General features: G+C 52.3%; 8 protein-coding genes across 8 annotated transcripts; 4 read left to right on the top strand and 4 right to left on the bottom strand.

The window, feature by feature from the left end:
- Positions 1-474: 474 nt before the first annotated feature.
- Positions 475-1443, top strand: COCSUDRAFT_57937 (Tautomerase/MIF; the record flags this gene model as incomplete). Its single annotated transcript, XM_005644703.1, has 4 exons — positions 475-502; positions 711-793; positions 918-1034; positions 1393-1443. 4 exons carry the CDS (start codon positions 475-477, stop codon positions 1441-1443), a joined length of 279 nt encoding a protein of 92 aa, XP_005644760.1.
- Positions 1444-1909: 466 nt separating this feature from the next.
- Positions 1910-2554, bottom strand: COCSUDRAFT_57938 (hypothetical protein; the record flags this gene model as incomplete). Its single annotated transcript, XM_005644704.1, has 2 exons — positions 1910-2052; positions 2356-2554. The coding sequence occupies 2 exons, from the start codon at positions 2552-2554 to the stop codon at positions 1910-1912; spliced, it is 342 nt and encodes a 113-aa protein (XP_005644761.1).
- Positions 2555-3375: 821 nt separating this feature from the next.
- Positions 3376-6175, top strand: COCSUDRAFT_18869 (serine carboxypeptidase-like protein 1; the record flags this gene model as incomplete). Its single annotated transcript, XM_005644705.1, has 9 exons — positions 3376-3518; positions 3669-3738; positions 3830-3871; positions 3970-4167; positions 4281-4396; positions 4586-4805; positions 5096-5308; positions 5565-5634; positions 5871-6175. The coding sequence occupies 9 exons, from the start codon at positions 3376-3378 to the stop codon at positions 6173-6175; spliced, it is 1377 nt and encodes a 458-aa protein (XP_005644762.1).
- Positions 6176-6279: 104 nt separating this feature from the next.
- COCSUDRAFT_67540 (hypothetical protein) lies at positions 6280-8148 on the bottom strand (the record flags this gene model as incomplete). Its single annotated transcript, XM_005644706.1, has 5 exons — positions 6280-6766; positions 7009-7334; positions 7554-7670; positions 7780-7921; positions 8133-8148. 5 exons carry the CDS (start codon positions 8146-8148, stop codon positions 6492-6494), a joined length of 876 nt encoding a protein of 291 aa, XP_005644763.1. The 3' UTR covers positions 6280-6491.
- An 890-nt stretch (positions 8149-9038) lies between these two features.
- Positions 9039-10804, top strand: COCSUDRAFT_18879 (pyridoxamine 5'-phosphate oxidase-related FMN-binding protein; the record flags this gene model as incomplete). Its single annotated transcript, XM_005644707.1, has 6 exons — positions 9039-9205; positions 9381-9512; positions 9625-9767; positions 9875-9983; positions 10109-10281; positions 10518-10804. The coding sequence occupies 6 exons, from the start codon at positions 9039-9041 to the stop codon at positions 10802-10804; spliced, it is 1011 nt and encodes a 336-aa protein (XP_005644764.1).
- A 4790-nt stretch (positions 10805-15594) lies between these two features.
- On the bottom strand, positions 15595-15783 carry COCSUDRAFT_83550 (hypothetical protein; the record flags this gene model as incomplete). Its single annotated transcript, XM_005644837.1, has 1 exon — positions 15595-15783. A coding segment is annotated over one exon (189 nt), but the record flags the coding sequence as incomplete, so codon positions are not given.
- Positions 15784-17869: 2086 nt separating this feature from the next.
- Positions 17870-19489, bottom strand: COCSUDRAFT_54431 (TPR-like protein; the record flags this gene model as incomplete). The annotated part of the gene is made up of 6 exons (XM_005644708.1): positions 19301-19489; positions 19092-19185; positions 18835-18959; positions 18507-18728; positions 18169-18411; positions 17870-18025 (listed from the first exon to the last, which is right to left on the bottom strand). The coding sequence occupies exons 1-6, from the start codon at positions 19394-19396 to the stop codon at positions 17870-17872; spliced, it is 936 nt and encodes a 311-aa protein (XP_005644765.1). The 5' UTR covers positions 19397-19489.
- A 965-nt stretch (positions 19490-20454) lies between these two features.
- COCSUDRAFT_54432 (trypsin-like serine protease) lies at positions 20455-24494 on the top strand (the record flags this gene model as incomplete). Its single annotated transcript, XM_005644709.1, has 10 exons — positions 20455-20472; positions 20618-20755; positions 20881-20956; positions 21077-21173; positions 21399-21591; positions 21842-22003; positions 22193-22381; positions 22697-22834; positions 23310-23489; positions 23854-24494. The coding sequence occupies 10 exons, from the start codon at positions 20455-20457 to the stop codon at positions 24082-24084; spliced, it is 1422 nt and encodes a 473-aa protein (XP_005644766.1). The 3' UTR covers positions 24085-24494.
- Positions 24495-24501: the final 7 nt, after the last annotated feature.

Raw genomic sequence — 24501 nt, forward strand, 5'->3', positions numbered from 1 at the left:
CGTGGCCGTATTCGTCCTTTGTCAGACCTTCTGAATAGAATCTGATAATATAATCACAACCTACACAGCGAGTCAAGCGTTCTGAACTTGCGCAGTTCGGATGAAGCTTCTCCTTGTCACTGCCACACTTGTAACACGGGATCCTAGCAATAATAAGTGACATGCTCGGTACAGAAACACATCACTGATCATTCTCCATGCTTACTGACGAAAGGCCTAATTTTTATTACCAAAATGACATGCTATGGAATGTGTTACCAGGTGGCATGGCCCCTGATTGCCAATAATCCACCACATTAGTAGCGTTTACATCCACTAAAGTAGTGGATTTTGATTACTCGGGTGCCCTGTTTTGGGGGCCCCTTCAACTGACTTGGGGTTGGATGTCGTAAAGCATTGCGCAACACCGCGCACCAGTCGTTTTCTGGCAAAACTTATAGAAGTTGTTGAGAACAGTCCAGTACCTCTGTAGCAATGCCGATCCTTAACATCACCACCAACGGTGCGTGCATGGCATCGATATTCTGGAATGATCAGTCATAGTGATAGCTTCTTGCAAAGACACGATCCTTGAAGATCGAATGGGAGAATCGGATGATTCCGGTCGAGCCACATCAGTATGTGTGTGGTATCTCAGTGGGCAGAGTGCGCACTAACTGACCAGTCAGACGTTTGAACGATCTGAAAACATTTCCCTTCTTGTTGTGCAGTGCCAGATGATGTTGTCACCAACAGCGATACATTAAAGTTGCTGTCCAAGGCGGTGACCGATGGCGTGGGAAAGCCAGAGCAGGTGCTTTAGACATGCCGATGGCATACTCTAGAGCTCATGGAATGAAGGCTGCATTCCCATGATCTCTTTCTTTGACATTGTTATGTTGAGCACTGCTCAACACTGACGCACGCTTTGTATGCAGTACGTGCTTGTGACCCTCAATGCTGGAAAATCAGTCATGTTTGGTGGCACCGAGGCTCCAGCTGCTTATGGAGAGCTGCTGTCCATCGGTGCCATTGGTGGAGAGAAGAACAAGAGTGTGCGTCCTCCTATTGCTCCTGGAGTTGAGATTATTCACTAGCTGCTTGCACAAAGTGTCCCCAGGACACTGATTTTCTGCTGATCGGTGCTCATGGAAGATTTGGCTTGGCAGATCTCAAAGTTGGTCGCTGACATCTTGGAAAAGAAACTGAGCATCCCATCGGATCGTTTCTACCTGACGGTGAGGAGCCCATCACTCACATCCTCGGTTTGTCTTGCCCTGTGTGTCTGCACTGCACACTCTACAGCGGATACACTGCATGCATGGCGTTGTCATCATTACCAGGTCTGCTGCCGGATCCCAGCAGTGAGCTTGAGATTGAAGTGTTGATGCAATTTCCTGTGCTGTGCTGCAGTTTCACGACATGGCACGCTCTGATGTTGGCTGGAAGGGCTCCACTTTTTGATCTGCTGCGCTGCGCATCAGTCTGCCCAGAAGTCTAATAATACCGTCATGTCAACGTGCACTTGAAAATTCCGTAGAATAAAGACGGTATTGTTTGTTCGCGAGGCAATTGCCACGCCATGTCTTGTGGGCAATAGCCATGGCAGCTCAGGGGAGGACATCATGAATTTTGCCTCTCAAGAAGGAGGAAACAGATGTCAGGCACTGCATAAGGGCCTCTCATTGATTTGGAATGTTCCCCGAAGACTTCAAGTTACAACTGCTGCAAGGCGCATACTGAACTGCAAAGACAGTTCAGCCGGGAAGATTGAATCCGCTGATACCAAATGCTACCACAGTGAGATTGTTTTCGCCAATGCTATGCAAACCATTCACAATCAACTCTATTGCCAACCAGTAGATTTGACCAGCAGATTTGACAGATCAATAGCTGCCTGGGGCCCTGTTGATGCTGCTTTGGCCTATTTTTACTTTGCCAGTGGTACTGGGTTGTCGAGTGCTTCCTCTATTCGCATGTCCAGGTTCTCCGCTTTGATCCAGTTCTTGCTCTGCTCCAGCAAGACCTCCCTCCTGATGTGAGCACCACCAACGGACTTACGGACTTGGTTGCCTGCTCACGTGCGGATCTAATATCTATTGCCTTGATTACCATACTTGACACATACTTGACAATGCATGTTGTTGTCAAACAGAATTTCTCAGCAGTGGCTCGAACCTCTGCTGCCTGTAGTCACCATAGATGCCTTGAAGTGCATCCCGCCACTTGGCTCCCGCTTCAAAAACCAATGCCTGCACATGGGATGACAAGCTGTTAAGCATGCGTGACAAAGCCTTGCAACAAGGATGAAGACATGCTGCGAGCCATCACATGCATCACATGCACCCAGATTACACAACTCATGGCTGTCAGGACTTGCCTGCTTGCCGCGTATCCGCTTGTCAAACTTGGCGCGTGCATCTGCCTGTGCTGCCTGTCGCTCTGTGCGCAGCTTTTTCCTCCTCTCCACAAATCGCTCCTGGCGCAGCTTTGCAGCTGCCTGCCTCTGTTTCTGCAGATTAAGTGCTTTCTTTCGCTCCCCTTCCCACTGCCTCCGCAGATCTGCAGCATACATGGCTGATTCATACCCCACACGCTCCTACGGCAATCCATGTAATCCCTACGTGAAAGTGTCAGGAAGACAGTGTACCAGCAGCGAGCTATCAAGATCTTCCACCTGATAGAGCACTGCCATAACTCTTTTTCGCTAGGAAATGCTCTGTTTCATCCGTTGCCCGTTGACGAGCAAAGCACCGGTGCTGGTCGTCCATCTTCACAGAAGCACCTCTCAGGGAGATCTCCGGCGCAAGCAACCCTGTGGGCACACATTAAGTGATAGGTGAGGTTGAGGCGTATGTTATTGGAACACTCAGCCCACGTCGTTGGTTTCTTAATTAATCAAGCATGTCGTCAGAGCACTTTCTGTCATAATAAATTCTTATAAGCAAGGGTGAGACAAGATGCACCTCCTCCAAAAAGAGTCCGAGGTGCGCCTGCCAGAGAAGATGCGGCTGTTGGTGCCCTCGCGAAATGGAGCAAGCTGGTGAGCATGCTGTAACCAGCTGATGCACTTTTTCGTACCATTTTCTAAGGAATTCAGGAACAACGAACGCAAGAGAAGACAAGACTGCAGACCAGATCACAAATAAGCTCAATTGATAAGTGCACCACGCTATCAGCCTATACTCCTCTTATTCAATTTGGAGGCCTTTATTGCTATCCTAAATATCATGAATTCTGTCCACAAGGAAGACTCGTTGGGCCTCAAATCCCCACCTGGATGACATGGAGGATTAATAATATTGCCGAATGCCAGCACGTGCCGTTCTTTGCCCACAAGGAACGCTGTCGGTGAGGATTGAGGCACTTGCGGACCACTCCATACAGTGCAAAACGATGAAATCGTGGGCTATCGTAGGTCTGTGTGCTGTGCTGTGCCGCATTGTTTCGTGTTCGACGGGTGCCATCGACCATTCCATTGTCAAGTCGAGGGGTGATTTCGGCTATGTGGAAGTACGCAGCGGCGCTCACATGTTCTGGTAAAATCTCTCGCTATATGCAGCCGATTCCACGTGTCTTTATCATGTGCAGCAACTTAATTACTATGCATGTACATCAGTATTCCGACAGATGCCTGCTCAATATCAGGATGGCCCATGATAGCCGATATTCTTTTCTTCGATTCCTAGGTGGCTGGAGCCATTTGCGGGCGAAAGGAGTGATATAAATGAAGACACTCCGCTCGTGATCTGGCTCCAGGTGATTCTCAAATACACACTTTAAATCAGCGATCTGGGCCAGACTTGCTTGATGTTGCATGCCAGATCGTAACCTTCATAATTTGCTGCAGGGAGGTCCAGGTGCGTCTGGGACTGGGTATGGCAACTTCCAGGTATGCCGAATCCTCTACTTTGTGTGTGCCTTCCTGACAATCTCACGAAAATATGTGCTAAAAGTCGAGCACTCACAAAAACGCCTTTGGTATTTCAGGAAGTTGGCCCATATGATGTGGGTTGGAAGCCCCGGAAGCACAGCTGGGTGCAGAAGGCCAGTATCTTGTTTGTGGACAACCCCGTGGGCACGGGGTTCAGCTACGTGGAGAATGGAACAAATTTCACACACAACAACGCTGAGATTGCCGCTGACCTCCTCACATTCCTCAAGAAGTTTCTGCACAAGAAAACAGAGGTGAGGCAAAGAACAGCTCAAGAATTAAAAGCTATGCATGTGCATGTGATCACTGCTCTAGAAAGGACAGGACTGCCAAGAGGATTCAAGAATTCTTTCATGTGTGTTTGCAGTACATAGACACGCCGCTGCATATTGTGAGCGAGTCCTACGGTGGCAAGATGGCTGCCGGCTTTGCACGAGCCATTGTCGATGCCCAGGCGAGGGAAGATTTAAAGCTCAATTTCAGGTAGCTTCCACTCCCTGCATGTGTTGCTTTGCATGCAGAGGCATACAGAAGACGCTGGTAATCTAAACTGATCACAGGGTTCTCCAATTTCCACCCAGTTGACACTGATATCTTACCCAATAGCAGGATTCTTTAAATCTCGGGGCAGTAACAACCACTTTGGCGGTTCACATTTTCATATTTTGGCAGGGGTGTGGCCCTAGGTGACAGCTGGATATCCCCGGTAGACTACGTGCTGGCATGGACGCCGTTCCTGAAGGCCTGGTCCCTACTGGAGGATGCGGCGCTGTCGAATGTGAGCCAGGTGGCGCTTCGCACGCAGCAGGCTGTCGGCAACGGCAACCTCACCGGCGCCACCGCTCTGTGGGCGCTGCTTGAAGAGACCATCTCCAATGCCACCGACAACGTGGTGCGCATCTGCACATTGCCCGGTTTGCAATCATATTAAGTTGGAGAGAAATGGGTTTGCTCGCGCACAAGCCTTGAATGCTGTCAGGCCACCACAAAACTGACACATCGCATTAGAACAAGCCTCTCTTGCATGTGATTTGGACCGTTGCATGTCTCCTTCTGAGTGCAGCGCCCCTGGTTCAACAGAATTGAGCAACGAGTATGTCAGTGGCCAAGACGGCATAATGACTTCTCTAAGTGCAGGCTTGCTGCTGCACGAAGTAGAGCAATAGCTGTATCTGTGTCCAGGATTGGTACAACGCCCTGCTGCACAACGTGGACGGTGAGGAAAGCTCGGTGTGGCTGACAGCAGCGCTGCCCGAAAACGGAGTGGCGGCGTCTGCCCGGCGGCTGCTCGCACGCTACCACAACGATGCTCTGGCTGAATTCATGAACGGCAGCGTTCGCAAGCATGTGGGCATCATTCCCGGCAACGTGTCCTGGGGCGCGCAATCTGCCAAGGTGAGCTCCATCTGTGCGACAGTCGGCAGCGTGCTTCCACGCACATACTTGGAAAGGAGAGCATGCATTGCGTATGACGGCTTGCTTGAACGCTCCCATGCAGGGTCCTGCAGTCTCTCACTGGCACAAGGCAATGGCAGGTGCAAATCCAAGATTTGAGGGAGCAGGGCAGTCGAGCACAATTGCCGTTCCTGCAGTGTTAACTTCAGCAGCGCAGCATGCATGGGTTTCAGTCCTAGTCTTTGCGCGATTGCAGGTTTTTGATGAGCTGAGTGGGGACTTCATGGTGGATGTGGTCGGTGTTGTGGACGGCCTGCTGGAGTCAGGTGATCACTATTGTATTTCTGAGCTCGCATTTTTAACCTGTGGCAGCCTTTAACTGCAGTGTGTTTGCAGGACGCACCTTGCCTCTTGGCAGGAAAAGCGTGTAATGATAGTAGTAATAACAATAACAATAATATTCAACCTCTACAGCTTTTGTCATGAGAATCATTTGTTTGACTGTCTTGAGCTCACCAGGAACAAGTGCCTGACATTAAGGCATGTTGTTGTGTGCTGACAGGGGTGCCAGTGACAGTATACAGTGGCCAGCTGGACCTCATCTGCTGCACGTTGGGCACGGATGCTTGGATGGACCAGCTTAAGTGGAAGGGGGCTGCCGACTTCAAGGCAGCTTCCTCGCAGCCGTTCTATGTGAAGGGTCATCGGCCGCAGACAGCGGGCTTCTTCAAGGCGCACAAGAACTTGGCAATGTACATAGTCCTGAATGCCGGGCACATGATCCCCTCAGACCAACCTAAGGCAGCGCTCCAAATGCTGGACCATATCTTGCACAGGCAGAGGCGGACGGAGGTGTCAGTGGCCTGAGTAATAAGGCTTGTTGTGTTCCCTGCTCCCATGTGCTGTGTGTACAATAGTGATACGCCTTGATCTGGCTGGAATGCACATCACTGTATCACTCCTTTGCCATTGCTGTTTGTTATTTACAAACAAGATTCATGAAACATCGGAGTGAGTGAGTTATCCTGAAATGTATGGTTTTGTTATCATTTGTTGCCAGGCAATTGAGAGCGCTGTACCTATATAGGTCTGATGTGAACCACCCAGTAAACTTGTAAAATTGAAATATTGCGAAAGCAACACAAGTCTATCGCGCAAGGTACTGCATTATGCAGTCTGCATGTCAGGTGTATGGGTACGCAGGAGGGGGGGCTCCTGAGTACTGCTGCCATTGCTGGTACTCAGCTCCTGGGTAAGGCACTGCAGCAGGTGGGGCTGCAGCAACGCTTGGTGGCTGAGGGTATCCTGCATAAGGCGGAGGCTGCTGCCAGTGCCCCGCATGTGGTGGGGCATAGGGGTATGCTGTAGCAGGGTGGGGTGGGTATGCAGAGTAGCTGGTGGAAGCTGCATGTGCCGGCGGCAGAGGGTAGCCGCCACTTGTCGGAGCCATGGGCCTCACTGCAACCACACAACCAAATCTCAGCGCATGTTGCACCTTCTGCCAATAATGATCCACCGTGGTGCATGATGTCTCGGGAACGCACAGGATCTGGCTGGCACACTCTCCAGGATTTAGAGGACTCTGAACGGCGTGTTTCCCTCCCCTTGGTTTTATGTCCCCTGTAAGGGTCGCCAAAGAGTGACTTGGTGTGGCAATGTCAGATGACCACATTATTGCCTCTCTTCAAGGTTGTAGTCACCAGGGGCAGGCGGCAAAGGGGCCAGCTTGGGCACAGGCGGCGGCCTCTCAGTCCTGGTGAGCTGCGGCTCGGGTGCTTTCAAGCTGGCAGGCTTTGAGGCGCCCGGCCCGTCATATTTGTAGTGAACCCCAGAGCGGAAATCCCATGCGCCGGCTGCCGCCTTGGCTGCAGTGCTGCCGGCCAGCCTCTTGTTCCGCTCCTCAATTGGCTCCCTTTCTGGCGCAGGCACTGGCTGTGGTACTGGTTGCGGCTCTGCTGTCGCACCATCCTGGCCTGCTTCCTGCTTGGTGCCCAGCCCAGCTCTGCGATAGGGAACTCCATCGGACCTGCGGCATACCAGACACCCCCTCAGCAGCGTTGATTTCCAGTGATGATAACGCAGATAGGTATACCTGTAGCCCAGGACCTGTGACTTTAAGTTTACTGGATGAGTCTGTCAGCACAGCAGAGGGGTCAAAGTGTGTAGCCTCCTTGTGCGGAGGAAAGGTATTAGCAATCGACACCAGAAACACACACAGAGCAGGAGCTCGAGAACGTGACTACACCTGCCAGCAGTGCTGGGAAGGTCCCTGAATGTGGTGATGTGATCCAGGGGGTCATGCTGGCGTGGTACAGACTGCCCATCGTCATGCCAGATGTACGAGCTCGATTTCTGCATGCCCCTGTCACAACAACCAGCTGATAGCCGCAGTAAACATGCATCAAATATTGCTACGACACTGCCAAGTGACTTCTGTAACTCCTGGCAACCTCCTTGGCTCGAGTCCTCACCCGCTCAAAGACACCACCAGTGTCTCCCGCGTCTCCTGGTAGATGTCTTCATGCCCCAAGTCGAGCAGCTCGCTTGCCGCCTCTGTCAGCCGGTCAAAGGTCCTCCTCTTCTCTGCTTCCTCCTCCTCCTGCTCATCCCGGCCTGGAACCAGCAAATCAACTGGAGTGAAGTATCTGTTCAGCCCACCGGGATGCAGTACTTCATCCATCGGCATGCGCTGCTTGCAACCCAGGATGTTGGGTGCTGTGTTGGCACGAAAAGCAGATAATTCGGCAAGTCTCTAAGGTCAGTATCGCACAATTCATCCCCAACACAAAAGCCTTCTGACAAGAAGTTGTGTCCCTGAGCTGACCTGCTTCGCCCTGCATCTCTGCAATGAAGTCGGCGGCAGCCTTCGAATTGTCTTCTGCTTCTTGAGCACTGCAAGTTGAGAGAGCAGTCTAAGTCATCATCATTTGAAGGCTGACATATATATCACCAAGTGCCCTCTTACATTTTGTACGGGCACAGTGCTCACCGTTGCTGCCTGTTGCTTCCGCCAATCTGCCTTCTCTTCTTGTTGCCTCGAGCTTGTTTTGAAGCTGGCCGTAAGCGCTTCAATGCCCTGAAGAAAGGACCAGGAAAGACTCCTTTTACTCACTGTCCGGGATTTGAGAAAGGAATGAAGTTTGGCCCGTACACCGGATGGCATGTCGATGAGTTGAGTGACTGTAATTCCTTCCAATTTTCTTTTACTCCCAGACTGCCGCACCTGGTGACAGTCTCCCCTTCCTCAAGAATCGACAGCACGACTTGCTTGAGCACATCGCGGCCTGCCCCTCTTATGCTGTCATTCACGGCAAGCTTGCCTCCAGAACTGAAGTGATTGTTGAGAAATTTATCCTGATCAGACCGGCGCCTTTTATCACCCATGACAAGTCGATGTCCTTCTAAGATCACTTAATTTCAAGATCTTTAGTGTGAAAGCGGTGACAGCTGCATCCTGAACCTTGCATCTACATCACCCCTGTGGATATGTGAAACACTTCCGACAGAAATGTGGGCGAAACATGGCTGGTATTGAAGTTTGGTGACATGCCAGCACGTGGGGTCAGGTGCTGCATCTCCGGAACGGTAGCTGCGTGAAGCTGCAAGAAATTAGAGTTGTTCGGATGTACTAATGTCCCAATCAAAATCAGAAGACAGTCATTCACGCTGTCAGCGCCGTGAGAAGGGCACAGCTAGTTCATGCTTGATCTGCACTGTCGGCATGGTGCAGATGCCCGATGGACCCTCCCCATTTCATCCAGGTGAGCAGAAGATTCAGACACTGGTCGGGGCAAGGAACGTCAGCGAAGCTCTTGGAAGGAGCTGGCATAAAAAGAAAATTCTGCCGGCAACTGCGAATTTTTGTGCCCGTCAGAGCCTGCTTTATTTCGCGTCACGGTGAGGGTCGACCGCTGGGAATGATGCACAATTCTGATGCAAATCAACAATTCCACACCAAAGATTTATAAAATATTCGCTCAAGCGTTAAACTTGCTGTGCCACAAAGGTGGGACCCTCTTGGTCTAGGATTAGCTTTTCACCTTCAGATCAACACTTATATGTGCGTATACAGGGATACGGAAGGAAATATATGGGCCTCAGCTCTTGTGGGAGAGCCTGGGTTTGTGACATCGCCTGACAGCGCTCATCTACATGTTTCACCATTGCGGAGGTTTCACGGAGGTATGCTCCAAGTGCTGTTTCCGTGAAGCTCAGGTGTGATTGTCATAGTGGTTCACAGACTATCATGTCTTGACTCGAAGTATGTGACAACGATGGAGCAATGTTCAATGGTCAGATCCAGCGCCTCTCAAAAGCGGGGACCCAATCGGCACAACAGCCATCGTGCTGGAGACAAGACAGCGAGAGCGAATTAATGGCACTGTCGAGAGCGTCACCGCGGATGATTTGACCATTGCTGTGCAGACCAGCTTCAGCAGCTGCCCAAAATTCATCCAAGGTACTGCTTGTTGCAGATCATGATCTCTCTATCTCTCATTGTTTATGTTGGTTAGACCTGTGACAGTTCTTAATAGCTTTGGGCACTGATTACCTTTGCAAATGCAGCACGCAAGCTGGATCTGCTTACAGAGGAGCTTGGGAAGGTTGGTGAGATCTTCCCAGTGCACAGGGGCGACCATGAGCTGGGCCAAGAGGAGAGAGCCTTCATCGAACGGTGCTGTCTCTGCCTGTTTTATTGATATGCTTCCAAGTATCTTTCAAAGTAAATATCCAGCAGAGCCCTTAAATATCTCAGCAAGTGGATAGAGTCTCCTGGGTGACTCTCGGTGCCATGCGCAGAGCGGACTTCTTCATGATGGCGACTGGGTATGAGGGGCCACTGCCCAATGGCGATGGCTATGCCGGCCTGGATGTGTCACACAGAGGAGGCCAGCCCGGCTTTGTCCAAGTGGACGGTCCGGGAACCCTCAGATGGCCTGACTACTTGGGCAATCTCACATTCACAACGCTTGGTGAGCCAGCAGCTCCTCAATGCTGCAATATTAGCCAGCTGGCATGCTCACTGTCACATGCAACATGCTCCCCTATTCAGACATGATGAAACTATCGGCAGTTTGTCGTGGGCTGCCCGTCATGTGCAGGATGCTTCAAGGACTAATTTTTAAAGCCCTGACAGACATGTCATTGAACCCGTCCCTTTGCTCCAATCTCAGGCTCGCCTTTGCTCACATATCTGGCACACATGCAGGGAATTTGATGGAGGACCCAAGGGCGGGGATCTTCCTGATGGACTTTGCGACAGGGGACACCCTGCAGCTGACCGGCCGGGCGCAGATCCTGTTTGACAACCATGACATGCCGGGGGCCGAGCGCACAATCGAGTTTGTGACAGAGCGCTGGGTGCGCGTGGAGTCTGCGCTTCCCATTCGCGCCCCTGGCCCTGTCGGATATTCGCCCTTCAACCCCCGCGGACCCTACCAGTTCTCTGAAGACCTCGTGAAGGTGACACTTCATCCCATGCTTGTTTGCGATTGAACCTCTTTCTCAATGACGCGCCTCAATCTGTGTTGCAGCACCAGCAAACAGCTGTTCCATGGCTTATCCATGGAAGGTGCAATCAGCTGTTGGTGGGCTCATCATTGTAGAGCATACAATCCAATGCAGCAATTCAAATGGCGTATATGATGCATGCAGGAGCGCATTCATCAGCTGCGCAACAATTATGTGAGCAAGGATTCCGGGGTGGAGTACCTTGCCTGCGTTGATGTGCGGCAGGAGAGCTGGAATGTGAAAACATACACCTTCCAGGCGCCAAGAGAGGGCTTTGTCAAGTTTGTGTTCAAGGCACGCCCTTGTATCCCCCAACAGCACACTCACCCTTGCCAAAGCTTTCAAGATTTAGAAATGCATATATGGAGCTTGCTTGCTTGCGCGTGGCATCTTGCATCTCCTTATAGTTGGCCTGCTGCAGGCTGGGCAGTACTGCACATTTGAGTTTGAGGGCATCGGCGACAGCATTCTCACCAGATCATGGACGCTCAGCTGTCACCCAGATGAAACCATACAGACCAACACCATCTCAATCACAGTCAAAAAGGTGTGATTTTCTGCGATTGCACCGTGTGCCGGGAGATCGTTCTGCACAATTTTAAGCTCATGGGCGCCAAACCTTACTGTCATTACAGTGCATCACAATTCCTGCAGGTCGGCGAGGCATCCAGCTGGCTATGGGACAACATGGGCCAGCTACGCACAATTGCCTTTAGAGGTTTGGATGGCATCTTCACCTCTGACCTAATTCCCACAGAGGGGGGTGAGCTATCTCCCTCTACTTTCTCAACCTCATGTTATTACCAGATACTATCGTGATCGTGGGATTACCTGTCCTTGCCTGTGCTTCTCCCCTCTGTTGTGTGAGCTCAGTGATGCGCTTGTGACGGTGCATAAGCATGCATGCAGCCGTTGCCCAAGGAGTGTTGCTGATTGCCGGGGGAATTGGTATCACTCCCATGCGCTCCATGCTCCTAGACTTTTTGAATAGGGGCTTGGATGTGATCCTGTTGTACTCTGTCCGCTCCCTGGACGATGCAGTCTTCCTGCCAGAATTTGCCAAGGTAATCCTGTCTACCCCCCAATAGCCGTAAAAATACGCATTTTGGGAAGCAGAGAGAGCCTCCTTTGCACTAGGGCTCAAAGTCATTGCTGAGAATGTTGATTGCAGACTAAGAAGGGTGAGAGTGCAGGAGGCGCAGAAACGCAGCAAGGGAGATGGAGCGTCCTTGCGCGTGCATGTGAATGTTACGGGCGATGGCTCCTGTGCCTTTGACTCGTCAAAGTCTTGCACACCCAAGGGTGCAGAGGTATCCTGGGTGGGGCGCAAGGGGCGCATCACAGCCGCGCAGATAAAAGAGGTGACGGCATATATTACCTTCCATGAAAACCTGAGCATGCCATGGTGAGCCAGATGCTTGACAGAGAGAGCAAGTCTGCAGTACATGTATAAAGATGCATGTCTTCTCTGTGGTTTGTAGTCACGGGTGTCTGCAATGTGCTCCTGACAGGTGGTGCCAAGTCTGAAAGAGCGCATTGCATTTCTGTGTGGGCCCTCAGCTATGATGGACAATATCACAGAAGCCTTGAGCAGCCTGGACTTTCCCTTGCAGCGTTTGCACACCGAGTCCTTCATGTTCTAGTCGTTCACAGATCATTTCTAGTGGCTGGAATTGTCTTCTCAACATTTATGTCGTCGCTCGCATTGTCCTGGCTCATGGTACTGAAATTCTCTGTTGATTATTGATCAATAATTTGTTATTTACCGTTCTCTGAGCGGGTCAATTTGACAGGATACTTTAGTACTTTAGTAAGAGCCCTGTTGGCCTAACTAGGAGGCATACAGAATTGTGGAAAATCGATGAGTTGTGAGCGAGAATGAAACTCATGGTGCCCCTTAGAATAGGATGACAATCGTCCCTAATGCAGGAAGCGCATGATGCTAGGCTTTGGGCCCGATGCTGATGCTTTCTAGCCGCAATATTGAACTGCTCAATTATTTAAAACATCTGCACCAGTTGAATCTTTCAAGTTGTCAGCAAATGCAGAGAGTAGTGTTCAGCTAGCACATGGTGCTTTTGTCAAGGAAATGCAGCTGCATGGTTTCACAGCTGTCTGTAGAATTTTGCGTCCTTCTCAAGTCAATTCTTTGCTTACAATGTGATAGCCAAGCATGCATGGACTGCAAGCGCTGGTAATTCAGCTTCAATTGCACGCGTGAGCAACTTGGTATGCTGAGGGCGATTCTTCCAACTTTGAGCATTGGCACATTTTAAGGCTATGCACAAGGTCCACTGGTGTTGCTTTCTCAGATTGCATCTAGTGTGAACAGCAATCCTCATACTCATGACATATACAAGCCTGCCCTACAATGGTCAGGGTGATGCAAAACTGCATGCCACGACACAACACTGCAGAGCCCACAAATGCCTAAAAGGTTTTCCAAGCGGTACACAGGTCGCAAACGGAGCCAAACAACTACCAGGGGCAGGTTCTGCTCTAAGATATGATTTGAAAGGCATCTGCCTCACTGTTGCTGTTGCTGAGTTGTTATCAAGAGCCTCGGCTGTCACGTGGTCGAGGGAGGTCTGCCACCCAAGAAGGGAATTGTGGGAGCAGGTGTGCCAACCAAAGGTTGCGGCAGCTGTGGCTGCGGCTGCTGCACTTGCTGCTGCTGCTGCTGCTGTTGCTGCTGTCGCTTCAGGTGTTGCTGGTGCTGCAAGGCAGCGACGTACGCATTGAAATCAATGGGTTGACCTGCAGTGGCCACAAGACACCGCTATCAATAAGAGAACTTAAACGCAACAATTGTCAATCTGCACACCTGCAAGTACACTGTACTGCAATTAGGGAGAAACTCACTGGTGAGGCCTGGCAAGCCAGGGATGCTGGCGCGTCCGGCCGTGCTCGGCAGAGGACCCAGGACGGCTGCAGCCGTGGGAAAGGCGCCGCGCGCTGCCGTGGAAGCTGCCGTGGACGCGGCAGGCGCCGGGAAGCTGCTCGCAGGCGGCGTCGGCAGAGCGGCCGGCGTTCCAGAAGGCAGCATGCCTGGCGTGGCCATCCAGGGTATGCATTTGGCGGCGGCGATGGGAACCCCGCCTGATGAATGCACGATGTTGCGTGCTGTGTTCAGCGAGCCTGCAGCAGCACAGCATGTCACTTAAGCGGCTGGTGTCCAATCTGCCTCCTTCCTCTGCCTGACAGGCTTCCTGCCAGAGACCGCAGTCAGAACATGCCCCCAAGAAGGAGCACTGCCATGTCTTGGCAATACATCGTCCAGTGCTTGCTGGTTGCTATGTCATGCTTCAACACTGGAAGCTGCACCGCAATGTCATAACAATGAGAGCAGATCACAATGAGTCACCAGCGACACATCTCTGCAATGGAGCATCAACAGCTGCACGAGGCGCACCGGCAGCAGCGGAGGGTGCGCTGGCGGGTGCCAGCTGCACGCGTGCGGGCGCCACGTAGGCCGGCGCAACGGGCGCGGAGAGCAGCCGGGCGGCGCGCGACAGCACGGCCTCGCGCGCGCGGCCACAGACGCCCGCGGCAAAGCGGGCCAGGCTGCGCGCGTAGGTCTCCCCGGAGGGGACGCCCCCAATTGCTCCGCCAGCCTGGCACAGAACGGGCCTGCCGGAGGCGTAGGGAACGCCCTCGGCTGTCGCGCCAAGCGCCAGTCCGCGCAGCGCCTGCCAGGCGGGCTGCCCAAAGCGACCCCGATAGTGCGCGCGAAGAAATTGATCTGTGTACTGCGGCGCCGCCTTGGCCTCCTTGCCCACCTGGCCCACAGCAACCCAGTTCTCACAGTCCTGCACAGACTCCTGTTCTCTTTCTCCCTTGTATTTCCTCTGGCTTGTTGGTGTTTGCAAGGCACTTGCAGGACCCAGATCACTCTTTCAGGTGCTCAACAGCAAATCAAACAGAGTAATTAGGGCCCAAGGGTGGGAACCAATAGGAATACATCTATGAGGCAACATGTCCATGTGGCAAACTGCATGCTCGGCAGATGTATGTGAGCTCACCATGGGATGGGCGCCAGCAGGCCTTCCAGGACCAGTGCCCCTGATGGGCTTGCCAGGCCTCTGCCCCAGCTTCCCCCCTCGCCCCGCCTGCTTGGGGATTCTACAGGCCACATCAGAATAATCAACCTGGTCACCACCATGTTGCCGGACAGTGGACTGCCACTTGCCGACAAATGTCATCCGCGTGCGCTGCGTTTTGGAGGCTTGTACTGGATGTGAGCTGTGCTGCTCGGGTGAAGATGATGGTATTTGTGCCCATGTCCCTCTCTCTCACTACTCAAATGACTGTGGTGCCCCTTTGACCAGGGCTTGCCTTTTGCACACACCTGCTGCATGCTGGAATATGTGACCCTACCAGGAGGTCATGTGGTTACTAAGGGCCAGAGAATGACACATGTGAGGATGCACAATCTTCACTCACCTCCCTCGCCGCTTCTCTGGCAGCAGCTGCTGCGGTGCAGCAGGCTGAGAGGGGTCTTTGGGCGGCCCAGGCTGTGCTGGTCTGGCCCCCCTCAAGTCCTTCACTCCCTTCCTCTCCTTCTCCAAGATGTGCTGGCTCTCATTCAACAAAATTTTTGCCTGCAACACAACACAAACATGATGACCCTGGCCGTGTTCGCTCTGTCACTCCATCCCGGTATATCCCTTGGGGAGCTTCACATCCAGTTAAGCTTGCTGTACTGCAGTGCACAGTTAGAGTGGAAGGCAACATATGAAGCGCCGATTATAGTTTAATTTGTGACTTTGCACCTTCTTGTGATAGGGGGTAGCGGGCGGGTTGTAGCTCATCGCGTTGTTGAAGATAGTCTCCAGGTCTTCCTGCAGCAGGTCCCACGCCGTGTAGTGCCCCCTCTCAAACCGCGCCAGCATTGTCTTGAAATCCATCGGCCGCTTGATGACTAAGGAGTAGCCAGGCGCCTGCAGACACACAACACTTTCAAGGCAAGAGATAGAAATACACTGCCGTTTCCATGCCTGCATTACATGCAAACATCCAAAATGTAATTCGTAGGACCCTAAGGCACCAGCTTGATTTCTAGATGGGGCATGCAATCAATGACAGTCATTGAGTGCGCTAAATCTCCTCACCAGCTCATCGGTGACAGGGTCCCTGAAGTAGCCATGTGTATCCTTCTTCTGCACCCGCTGTATGATGCGGTGCACAGCTGCAGGAGTGCAGGACACGTCCGGTCGCCCATTAAGACTGGCAAACTTGCCACCTGTTATGTGCGCACCAGCATCAGCCTGCCTGCTATGCACTGAGCGCTGAAATTCAGTGGGTTTTCACCAATGCAACACAAAAGTGAGAAGGTCGGCAAAAGGGACCCACCTGCAATTGGTCCGGGGCCCTGCTCTGGCCGTGCAGCAGCTGTGACTGTAGGTGCTGCCGATGGTGCTGCTTCAACTTTGATCTCTGCCTTCTGGGGACTGGGCTCAAGGCTGATTGATGGCTGCGCAGGAGCTGCAGGTGCGCTCTTATGCACATCGTTGAGTCTGAGGGTCAGCGCAGGCTTGAGCCCATCTCTCGGCGATTTAATGCTGCCATCCTGCTTTCTCTTCCCTCCCTGTGAACACAATCAGGAAAACTAAAGAGCAACGCTGGGATGTCAGAGCCTCCAGGATTCTGTGCTCAGGATACTGGAATACAATGTGTGAATATCAGATTACCTTCTTTGATGCTGATCCTTTGCGTGGTCGCTGCACATGCTGAGCATCGCTCGGTCCTGGTGCACCACCCGGGGGAGGTCCAAGCGCATGACTGGGTTTTAGCGCAGGCGACGGCGTCTGCGCTTTTCCATCTGAGTTCGCTACCTTGGATGGCAACCTGCGCCAGTCACACTGTTCAGAACCATAGGTTGTTGACTCCTGCCTGCCACGTACAAGGAGGTCATGGCCTCGCAGGAATGCGGGGTTGCTTCTGTTTCTTGAAAACAATAGCATCTTGGACTCTCGTGAAATTCGCAAACATGTATCTGCCAGTACATGTCTCTCAGATCGAACTTTTGCTAAATGACGCTGCTCTGCATACTGCACAGCGCCTAACCAAGCATGAAGCTGACAACCTTCGACTAAACTACTCTCCTACAGCATATCATATCTCCACAACGACCAGAACTGAGGATCAATGAAAGCCCAGGGATGAGCCACACACTTGGGACAAATAGCACCAGGCCCCTACTTGATAGTGAAGCGAGGTTTTATTGATGGTTGCCCCTGAGCCTTGCCATCAGCACTGGCCTGCGATCCGCTCGGCGCAGAACCAAGCTTCACCACCAATTTGCTCTTCTTTGGGGGATGGACAGCTGCTCCTGCCTCCTGACTGCCGTGTGCTGCGTGTGATGAGTGATGGGGTATTGTCTGGGTAACACCCTGGTCTTGAGGACGCTTGCGCTTCTTTACAGGCTGGGCACTTGCACTGTCGTTGCTTCTGATATCTTGTTGCAGTGACTTTGGAAGTTTTAGGACAAGTTTAAGCTTTCCATTCATGACCTGATCTAAAACCTTTCTTTCCAAAGCGTTAATGACTACAGTAAATCAGGGGCTATTTAAAGAAAACGAAGGGAAGAAGCGCCGCTGGAAACTTGATTTGGCAGGACGTTTTGTTGGGCAGGGAGGGGCCGAGCAAGGAAAATGTGAGGATACGCCGTGTGGTGATGAGGTGAAAGAATCTCCACACCTCGTTTCACAGATACGCACGCCACAGGAGATTTTCAGAACTGCAAAACTGCTCAATGAATTGAACACAGTTCTATGATGCTGCACGATACATGTACAGCCGCCAGGCCGATCATCGCATGATGCCGCATGCGCGGCGCATTGGCATGCCACCGTGGCTGTGACAGTGTGCAAACAGTGTAGAAACTGAAATTACAAAATCACGACATAATTGGTGAGGAAATCGACATGACAGTCCTCTCAGTCACTTTAAGTGGCAAATATACCATGCAGTGCATGCGTTCAACTTGGGAACTTCCGTTGAAAGTTGAGTAACTCAATTGGAGCCCCCGCCGACCTGAGCCAGCCTGTGTCATGATGCCGCACTTGCGTAAAAACCTTGTGCTTTCAAGGTGGCCAGCACCAGAGGCACCTTGTCCCCAGCCTCATCCTCATACTTCCGCAACAGAGTCTTTCCAGCAAGTCCTGCAAGCTCCTCCACGTCCTTGCTGCTGGGTGCATCCTTCCCCTGGATTCACAAATAACTGTCAGCAAAAGTCATCAGCATGCATGGCACATATCCTTGGCCATGGCACATATCCATTTGGATCATTCATGCATGAGCTTTCAGTGGAGCATTGCCATGGCACGGACAAAGATAAGGGGTTGCACCTTGTTTGCGTCCTTCAAGGCAGTGAGCTGCGCTGAGGCCGCACACAAGCCGTAGAGGGCACGCGCGTTCTCACCGCCGCTGAGGTCGACAGCTGCCGCGTAGTACGTCCTTGCAGTTCTGTAGTTGCTGGGCCCTCCAATGGTGTACAGCACATCTGCATACTGGACGTGGGATGCTATGGAGGTAGGATTCTGCAGCAGCACCTCTTCGTAGCATGTGGCCGCTTGTGGGTACATCTGAACCTGCAACAAACGCCAAACACACACATAATATTTATAGAAACCTGTAGAGTACAGTGATGAAGCGCAATTCAGGAGAGCAAGATGTGGAAACATGCCTGCAGATAGAGCTCGCCCAGCTCTTCCCAGGCCTCCCTGTCTGTCTGGAAAATGTCCACATATTTCCTCAGGGCCTCGATGGCTCCAGCAATGTTGCCCTTGCTCTTCTCCAAGGCCACTTGGCGCTTCAACAGCATCTGTGACTCGGGCGCATCCTCAAGCTGCTCTGTGATCACCTTCTCAGCCTCATCATAAAGGCCCCTTGCCTCAAAGTACATCTCCTGCATGCAAGCAAGGGTAAGGTTATCAGGCATCACTGGACCAGTCTGGGCTAGTAGTGTGTAATTGGAATGGCAAAGAACAAGCGAAGAACTGGTGGTGACGGACTGTGAGTCTGATGGCGCGCTGGCTCCTGGGAAACTGCCTCTTGATGTCTCCCACTAGCTCAACAGCAAGCTCCACTGCCTTGGTATCCATGGCGGCAACGGCGACCTGTTCTGTTATAAGCCACACTGCATAGAAACACACTCGATCACACAACGGGAATTGTGCCAAAGCATCCAGCTCAACTTAAGACCATGTCATGAAGGTTTGGAATGAGGAACATGATGAAAGGGATGCTGAGGGGGAGTCCTGGTGCTCACATTCTTCTTCTCGTAGACGATGCCTGTGCTGTCTGAGCAGCTGTGAGCCCAGCAACGTGACATTCTCCGAGTCCCGCACTTTCAACTCACGCACCTGTGGCATGCTATGATGTTCAACCAGCCAGACAGGTCGAAATATGAAGTGATCTTAGCCATCAGCGTCTTGACAGGTGCAAGCAGAGGTGCTCAAAAGCCGATTCGTTACTTACCAGTTGCAAGTAACGCCTGGCAGGCTCAAAAAACCCACGTTTTCCTGCATGCTCTACCTCTGCCAAGGCAGTTTCGAGCTGCCTTCTTACAGCCATCAGATGACTCGTGTCCAAACAAATTCAACTGCAAGATCTCTGGGTCGATGGCAAGATCGGCTTTCGTATCTTCTAGCTATGACGTCTTTTCCCTTCTGCGTTTGGGCCAAGAAAGCTCAACTTCAAGGAGCAAGGCCCAAAACCCTACAGAAACCCCTGCTGCCTCACTGCCTCTCCTCCTTCCTTCCTTGATCTGTATGCTTTTGATGAATTGTAATGTTTTTGTTGGGCCGGACATTGCTTAGAGAAACAACAAGACGTTGCGCATCCTCATCGTTGGCTCGAGTCGCACCTGTGTCTTACTTCAGTGTTCAGGATCAAGTTGTAAGGGACTCTAAGGACTCCGCATTCAATCTGCGAGACATGGTGACGAACACAAGAAAATCATTGAGGAAAAATGCTGCAAGTGCCGGCCCAACCACCATGGACATCGATGCTGGCAATCAGGCACGAGTCTATACAAACATGCTTCGATGTAGTGTCTGGGATGGTTGTGTCTAGTAAGCTGTACATTATATACATATGCTGTTGTTGATTTTAGTCTAAATGATCTCCAAGACTCCAGCATCAATGCACAGGAATCCTATGTTACACAGCCCGCAGTTTCTACAGATCTGTTTTCTCTATTGAAGTGGCTACTCTCTGTGATCCGAAGGCGGCTGAGGCTTCCACGTCCGAAGAGGCAGCACCAAAGAGCAAAAAGGAGCAGCGTACTTTGCGCGGAAATAGGAGCAGGGAGGACGTGTCACCAGATGTCCATGAAGCGCCTCAGAAGAGCAGGAAAAGGAGGGCCACGCGGCCAGCAGAAAATGGTCTTCCGCCTGTGCACGTCGGAGGTGTGGTCAGGATCTATGCAGTGCAGTCTGTCTTTGCCGGCTTCTCTTCTTGGATGTTTGTGCGTAGCATCTTGCCCAGTTGTGCCTCTAAAAGCACAGTGTTGCAAAACAATATAAGTGGGTGCTGCTGCAGGCGGGTCAGACATGCTAGCTCCGGGGAGTCCCAGGCATGACATCCTGACTGATCCAGTGGAGTATCCGGCCAGAGATGCTGAGAGGCTAATGGAGACTGTCGTGAAGGTGCGCCATTCCTGAAGCACTTTGGATGGATTGTCGGGCTATTTCAGTAGTGTTACAGTAAGTATCTCACAAAATTATCTTAGCAGCATCAAAGTGGTTCCCGTTCCCACACTGGATCTGATGCCGGGAAGTTTTCTGTGCACAGGTATTCTGCATGCACTCAGAGCCCAACTACTCGCTGCCCTGGCAGCGCAAGCGGCAGTTTAGCAGCACCAGCAGCGGCTTCATCATCTCTGGGAAGCGCATTCTGACCAACGCCCATTCAGTTGACCACCACACGCAGGTACAGGCATCCTGCAGAGGCCACATGCAGCCAAACAAATATGAAAGATATATGCAGCTTCTGATATATGCAGTCTGTAGAGCTCTTAATCTGTGCACCTGACAATCTTGTTGCGTGTGTCTCAGGTCAAGGTTAGGCGACGAGGCTCGGACACAAAGTTTGTGGCCGCGGTGCTGGCTGTCGGCACAGAGTGCGATATAGGTGAGTCAGGCTGGGCAAGCTCGTTCATTGGCCACCCACAAGTCTGCATTCCTATGCGTACTTCTGGCATCATTCAGATGACAAGCAGAGGAGAACTGACCACCCTGTGGTCTGCTGCAGCGATGCTGACAGTGGAGGATGAGGAGTTCTGGGAGGGCCTCTGCCCGGTCAACTTTGGGGAGCTGCCTCGCCTGCAGGACCAGGTCACTGTCATTGGGTGAGCATTATTTCAGAACCACAAGGATCCCTACTCTGATCTTACTGAGTTACAGCCAGAAGGATCACGCTTGCTGCTACGCTCTGCTGAAGCATACTGATCTTGAGTGGGTGAGTCCCTACCGATTTCTGCCTCGATCTTCACAGCTGCTAGAATGATGCCAAATTGTGTGCTACGGCCCTGTGCCGACGCATGCTGACCTTGAATGGGCGTGTTATGCCGCAGGTTCCCCATCGACGGGGAGAGCATTTCGGTGACGAGCGGCGTGGTGTCGAGGATAGAGGTGACCAGCTATGTGCACGGAGCGGCTGAGCTGCTGGGGGTGCAGATCGATGCTGCCATAAACAGCGGCAACAGCGGCGGCCCCGCCTTCAACAACCGGGGCCAGTGCGTCGGCATCGCCTTCCAATCCCTCAAGGCATGCCCCACCCTCTTTCCCCCTTCTCTAGTTCTCTGACGTAGTCGGTGCAAAGGGGTGATTATCACAAGTGACCATCGAGTACTGAATGTGATGGTCAGTTGTGTGACCACCTCTTTGCGCTGACTATCAGTCTTTGCTGGTCCCCAGGAATGCTGGTCAATGCGGCTCGCAGTGCAGTCTCGCCACCTTCTAGAATAGTATTGGAATTATATGACTTCCTAAAAATGGGTTGGTTTCATGCCTGCAGCATGAGGACGCAGAGAACATTGGGTACATTATACCGCCGCCGGTGATCCAGCACTTCATCACGGACTTTGAGCGCAACGGGCGCTACACCGCCTTCCCGGCCCTGGGCATTGAGTGGCAGAAGATGGAGAGCCCCTTCCTGCGCAAGTCCCTGGGCATGAAGGTACGCCTCCCTGTTCCTTGTGACTCTCATGCTCCCACATGCATGCTGCAGCCCACCTTGTTGTTTGTATGTCCATCATCAGTGACCTAAACAGCACTTTCATCGGGTCCCTGCGCTGTGGTGTGCAGCAGTTTCACTGAGCAAAAAAGACTGCACGGGTTAAATATCTGCCCTGCTATGCCAAAATAGGAGGGGCAAAAGGGGGTGTACATAAGGCGGGTGGAGCCGACGTCGCCGGCGAGCGAGGTGTTGAGCGAGGGCGACATTCTGATGTCATTTGAGGGCACCGACATCGCCAACGACGGCACTGTGCCCTTCCGCTCCGGCGAGCGCATCTCCTTCTCCTACCTCATCTCCCAGAAGTTCACCGATGAGCAGGTGAGAGGCTTCTTGGCTTTGCATGGGAGGCCTCTGTGTCCAAATGAATATGCACCCCTCCAAAAACTGCACCCCTGCACCGATGTGTAAGGAAAATCAAGGAACTCCACTTTGATCTGGTGCGTGTGTCTATGTGACCAGTATAGCAGAGTCTGACTTTCTGTAAGAAGTGAGCCGCAGCCCAAAGTCATTGGGCTGCGGCCCTGTGCTTTGGCGTGGCGTGAGAGAACTCGTTGCAGCATGGCATGCACGTGGTGATAAATGCGTGCGGCAAGTAAAGCATGCAGGTGGGCTCACAATTTCGGTGGTGTGCAGGCGAAGGTGCGGCTGCTTAAGGATGGGCAGGAGAGGACGCTGAGCGTGAACCTGAGGGCCCCCCACCGCCTCATACCCGTGCACATCGGCGGCCGGCCACCCCCCTACTTCATCCTGGGCGGCCTCGTCTTCACACAGGTGTCTAAGTGAAGCAAATTATCTGCAATGTACACACTCTTGCTACACACACCAGAATTACTCCTGCATGTGGCTGTCCACCAGTGTCGGTCAGGACCTGCAGCGACTTGCCATGGCAGGGGTCATGACATGATGCTGTGGGATCGTGACATGCAGGAGCAACTTTAATTCTGTTCAGGAGGGCATGTTTTGGTCATTGCGTTACGCATGCATGTACACATTTTGCCGCCGAAACCCAAGACTGTCAATTGCGGCTGACTTATACTTGATGCACTTCTTGTAAGGCAGAAGAACTATGGCAGGTGTCTTGCATGCTCAAGGGAAATCTGACGCAGGTAGTTTAAGGGAAGAAACAAGCATGGCTTGGATGCTGAAGGGGGTTGTACTTCCCTCAGTGAGTTTCTTGTATGGCTGAACCAAGTATGACAAAGTATGTCTCAGGCGTTCAAGCAAGTCGTGTGGGTGCGCTTGGCAGGTGACGGTGCCGTACCTGCGCAGCGAGTACGGGAAGGAGTACGACTTTGACGCGCCCGTGAAGCTGCTGGACGCCATGATGCACGAGCAGGCGCTAGGCAAGGGGCAGCATGTGGTCGTCCTGGGGCAGGTGCTCGCAGCCGACATCAACATCGGCTACGAAGACCTCGTCAACATCCGGGTGCGCCCACCGCAGCTACAATTTGTTAATCAAGGCCCCACCAAGCGCACAAGTGCATCATGTGCCAGCTCTCTTCTCCGTGCAAATTTTTATGTTGCAGCTTGAGACTTACCTGATCTGCCGCGTGTCTCCCACATGCAATGTCTGTGAGGTCTAGGCAGATTGCAGCATTCAAGATGCATGCATGGGCAAGCACAAGGAAAGAGCAGTAGTATCTGGATGTGGGTCTGATCCCACATGTCCTGGGGAAGGGCAGTTCTTGAGAGCTGGGCAGTGACATTATGTGCTGGTGAAGTCTGGCAGGCGGGTTCTGCAACGGTGCACCTCCAGATGCTTATTCAAGCGCTGCTGTCCTGGAATGCAGGTGAAGGCGGTGAACGGCGTGCCGGTGAAGAACCTGCGGGGGCTGATGGAGGCGGTGGAGGCGTGCAAGGACAAGTACCTGCGCTTCCAGATGGAGTACAACCAACTGGTCATCATGGAGACGCAGGCCACGCGGAAAGCCACCGAGGACATCCTCACTATGCACTACATTACCCACGACCGCTCCGAAGAGCTCAGGAGCAGCGACAGCCCCGACCCCTTGGATGCGTGATTGGCTGCATAGGCCACTGCTAGGGCGCGGGAACATGTGGAGAAGCTGGCATTGGCATGCTTGGCATCATGATGATGTTGACGTGTGACCAATGCATATCAGCGGTGTTGTCAGTTGAAAAAAACATGATCATGAACCAACCCAAAGTGCTGGCTCTATGCGAGAGTATGTGACCTCTGTCCTTGCAGACGGTATGGCCAGCTGAGCTTTGCGAGTGCTTAACCTGTTTGCAAGCCCAAATCTTAGCAGCCATGGCCAAAAATCTAATATTCTGCCCGTTGCCTGCCAGCACATGTATGTATATGAACTGCCTATGGGGCTGCGCTGCCTTTGAGCTTTCCTAGGGCCTGTTTGGACATGGTGAGCGCGAAATTTATTAATAAGCAATTGTTGTAATAAATGAGGGCCATATTGTGC

The sequence above is a fragment of the Coccomyxa subellipsoidea genome (assembly GCF_000258705.1).
Source record: "Coccomyxa subellipsoidea C-169, whole genome shotgun sequence".
Classification (NCBI taxonomy): Eukaryota; Viridiplantae; Chlorophyta; class Trebouxiophyceae; family Coccomyxaceae; genus Coccomyxa; species Coccomyxa subellipsoidea.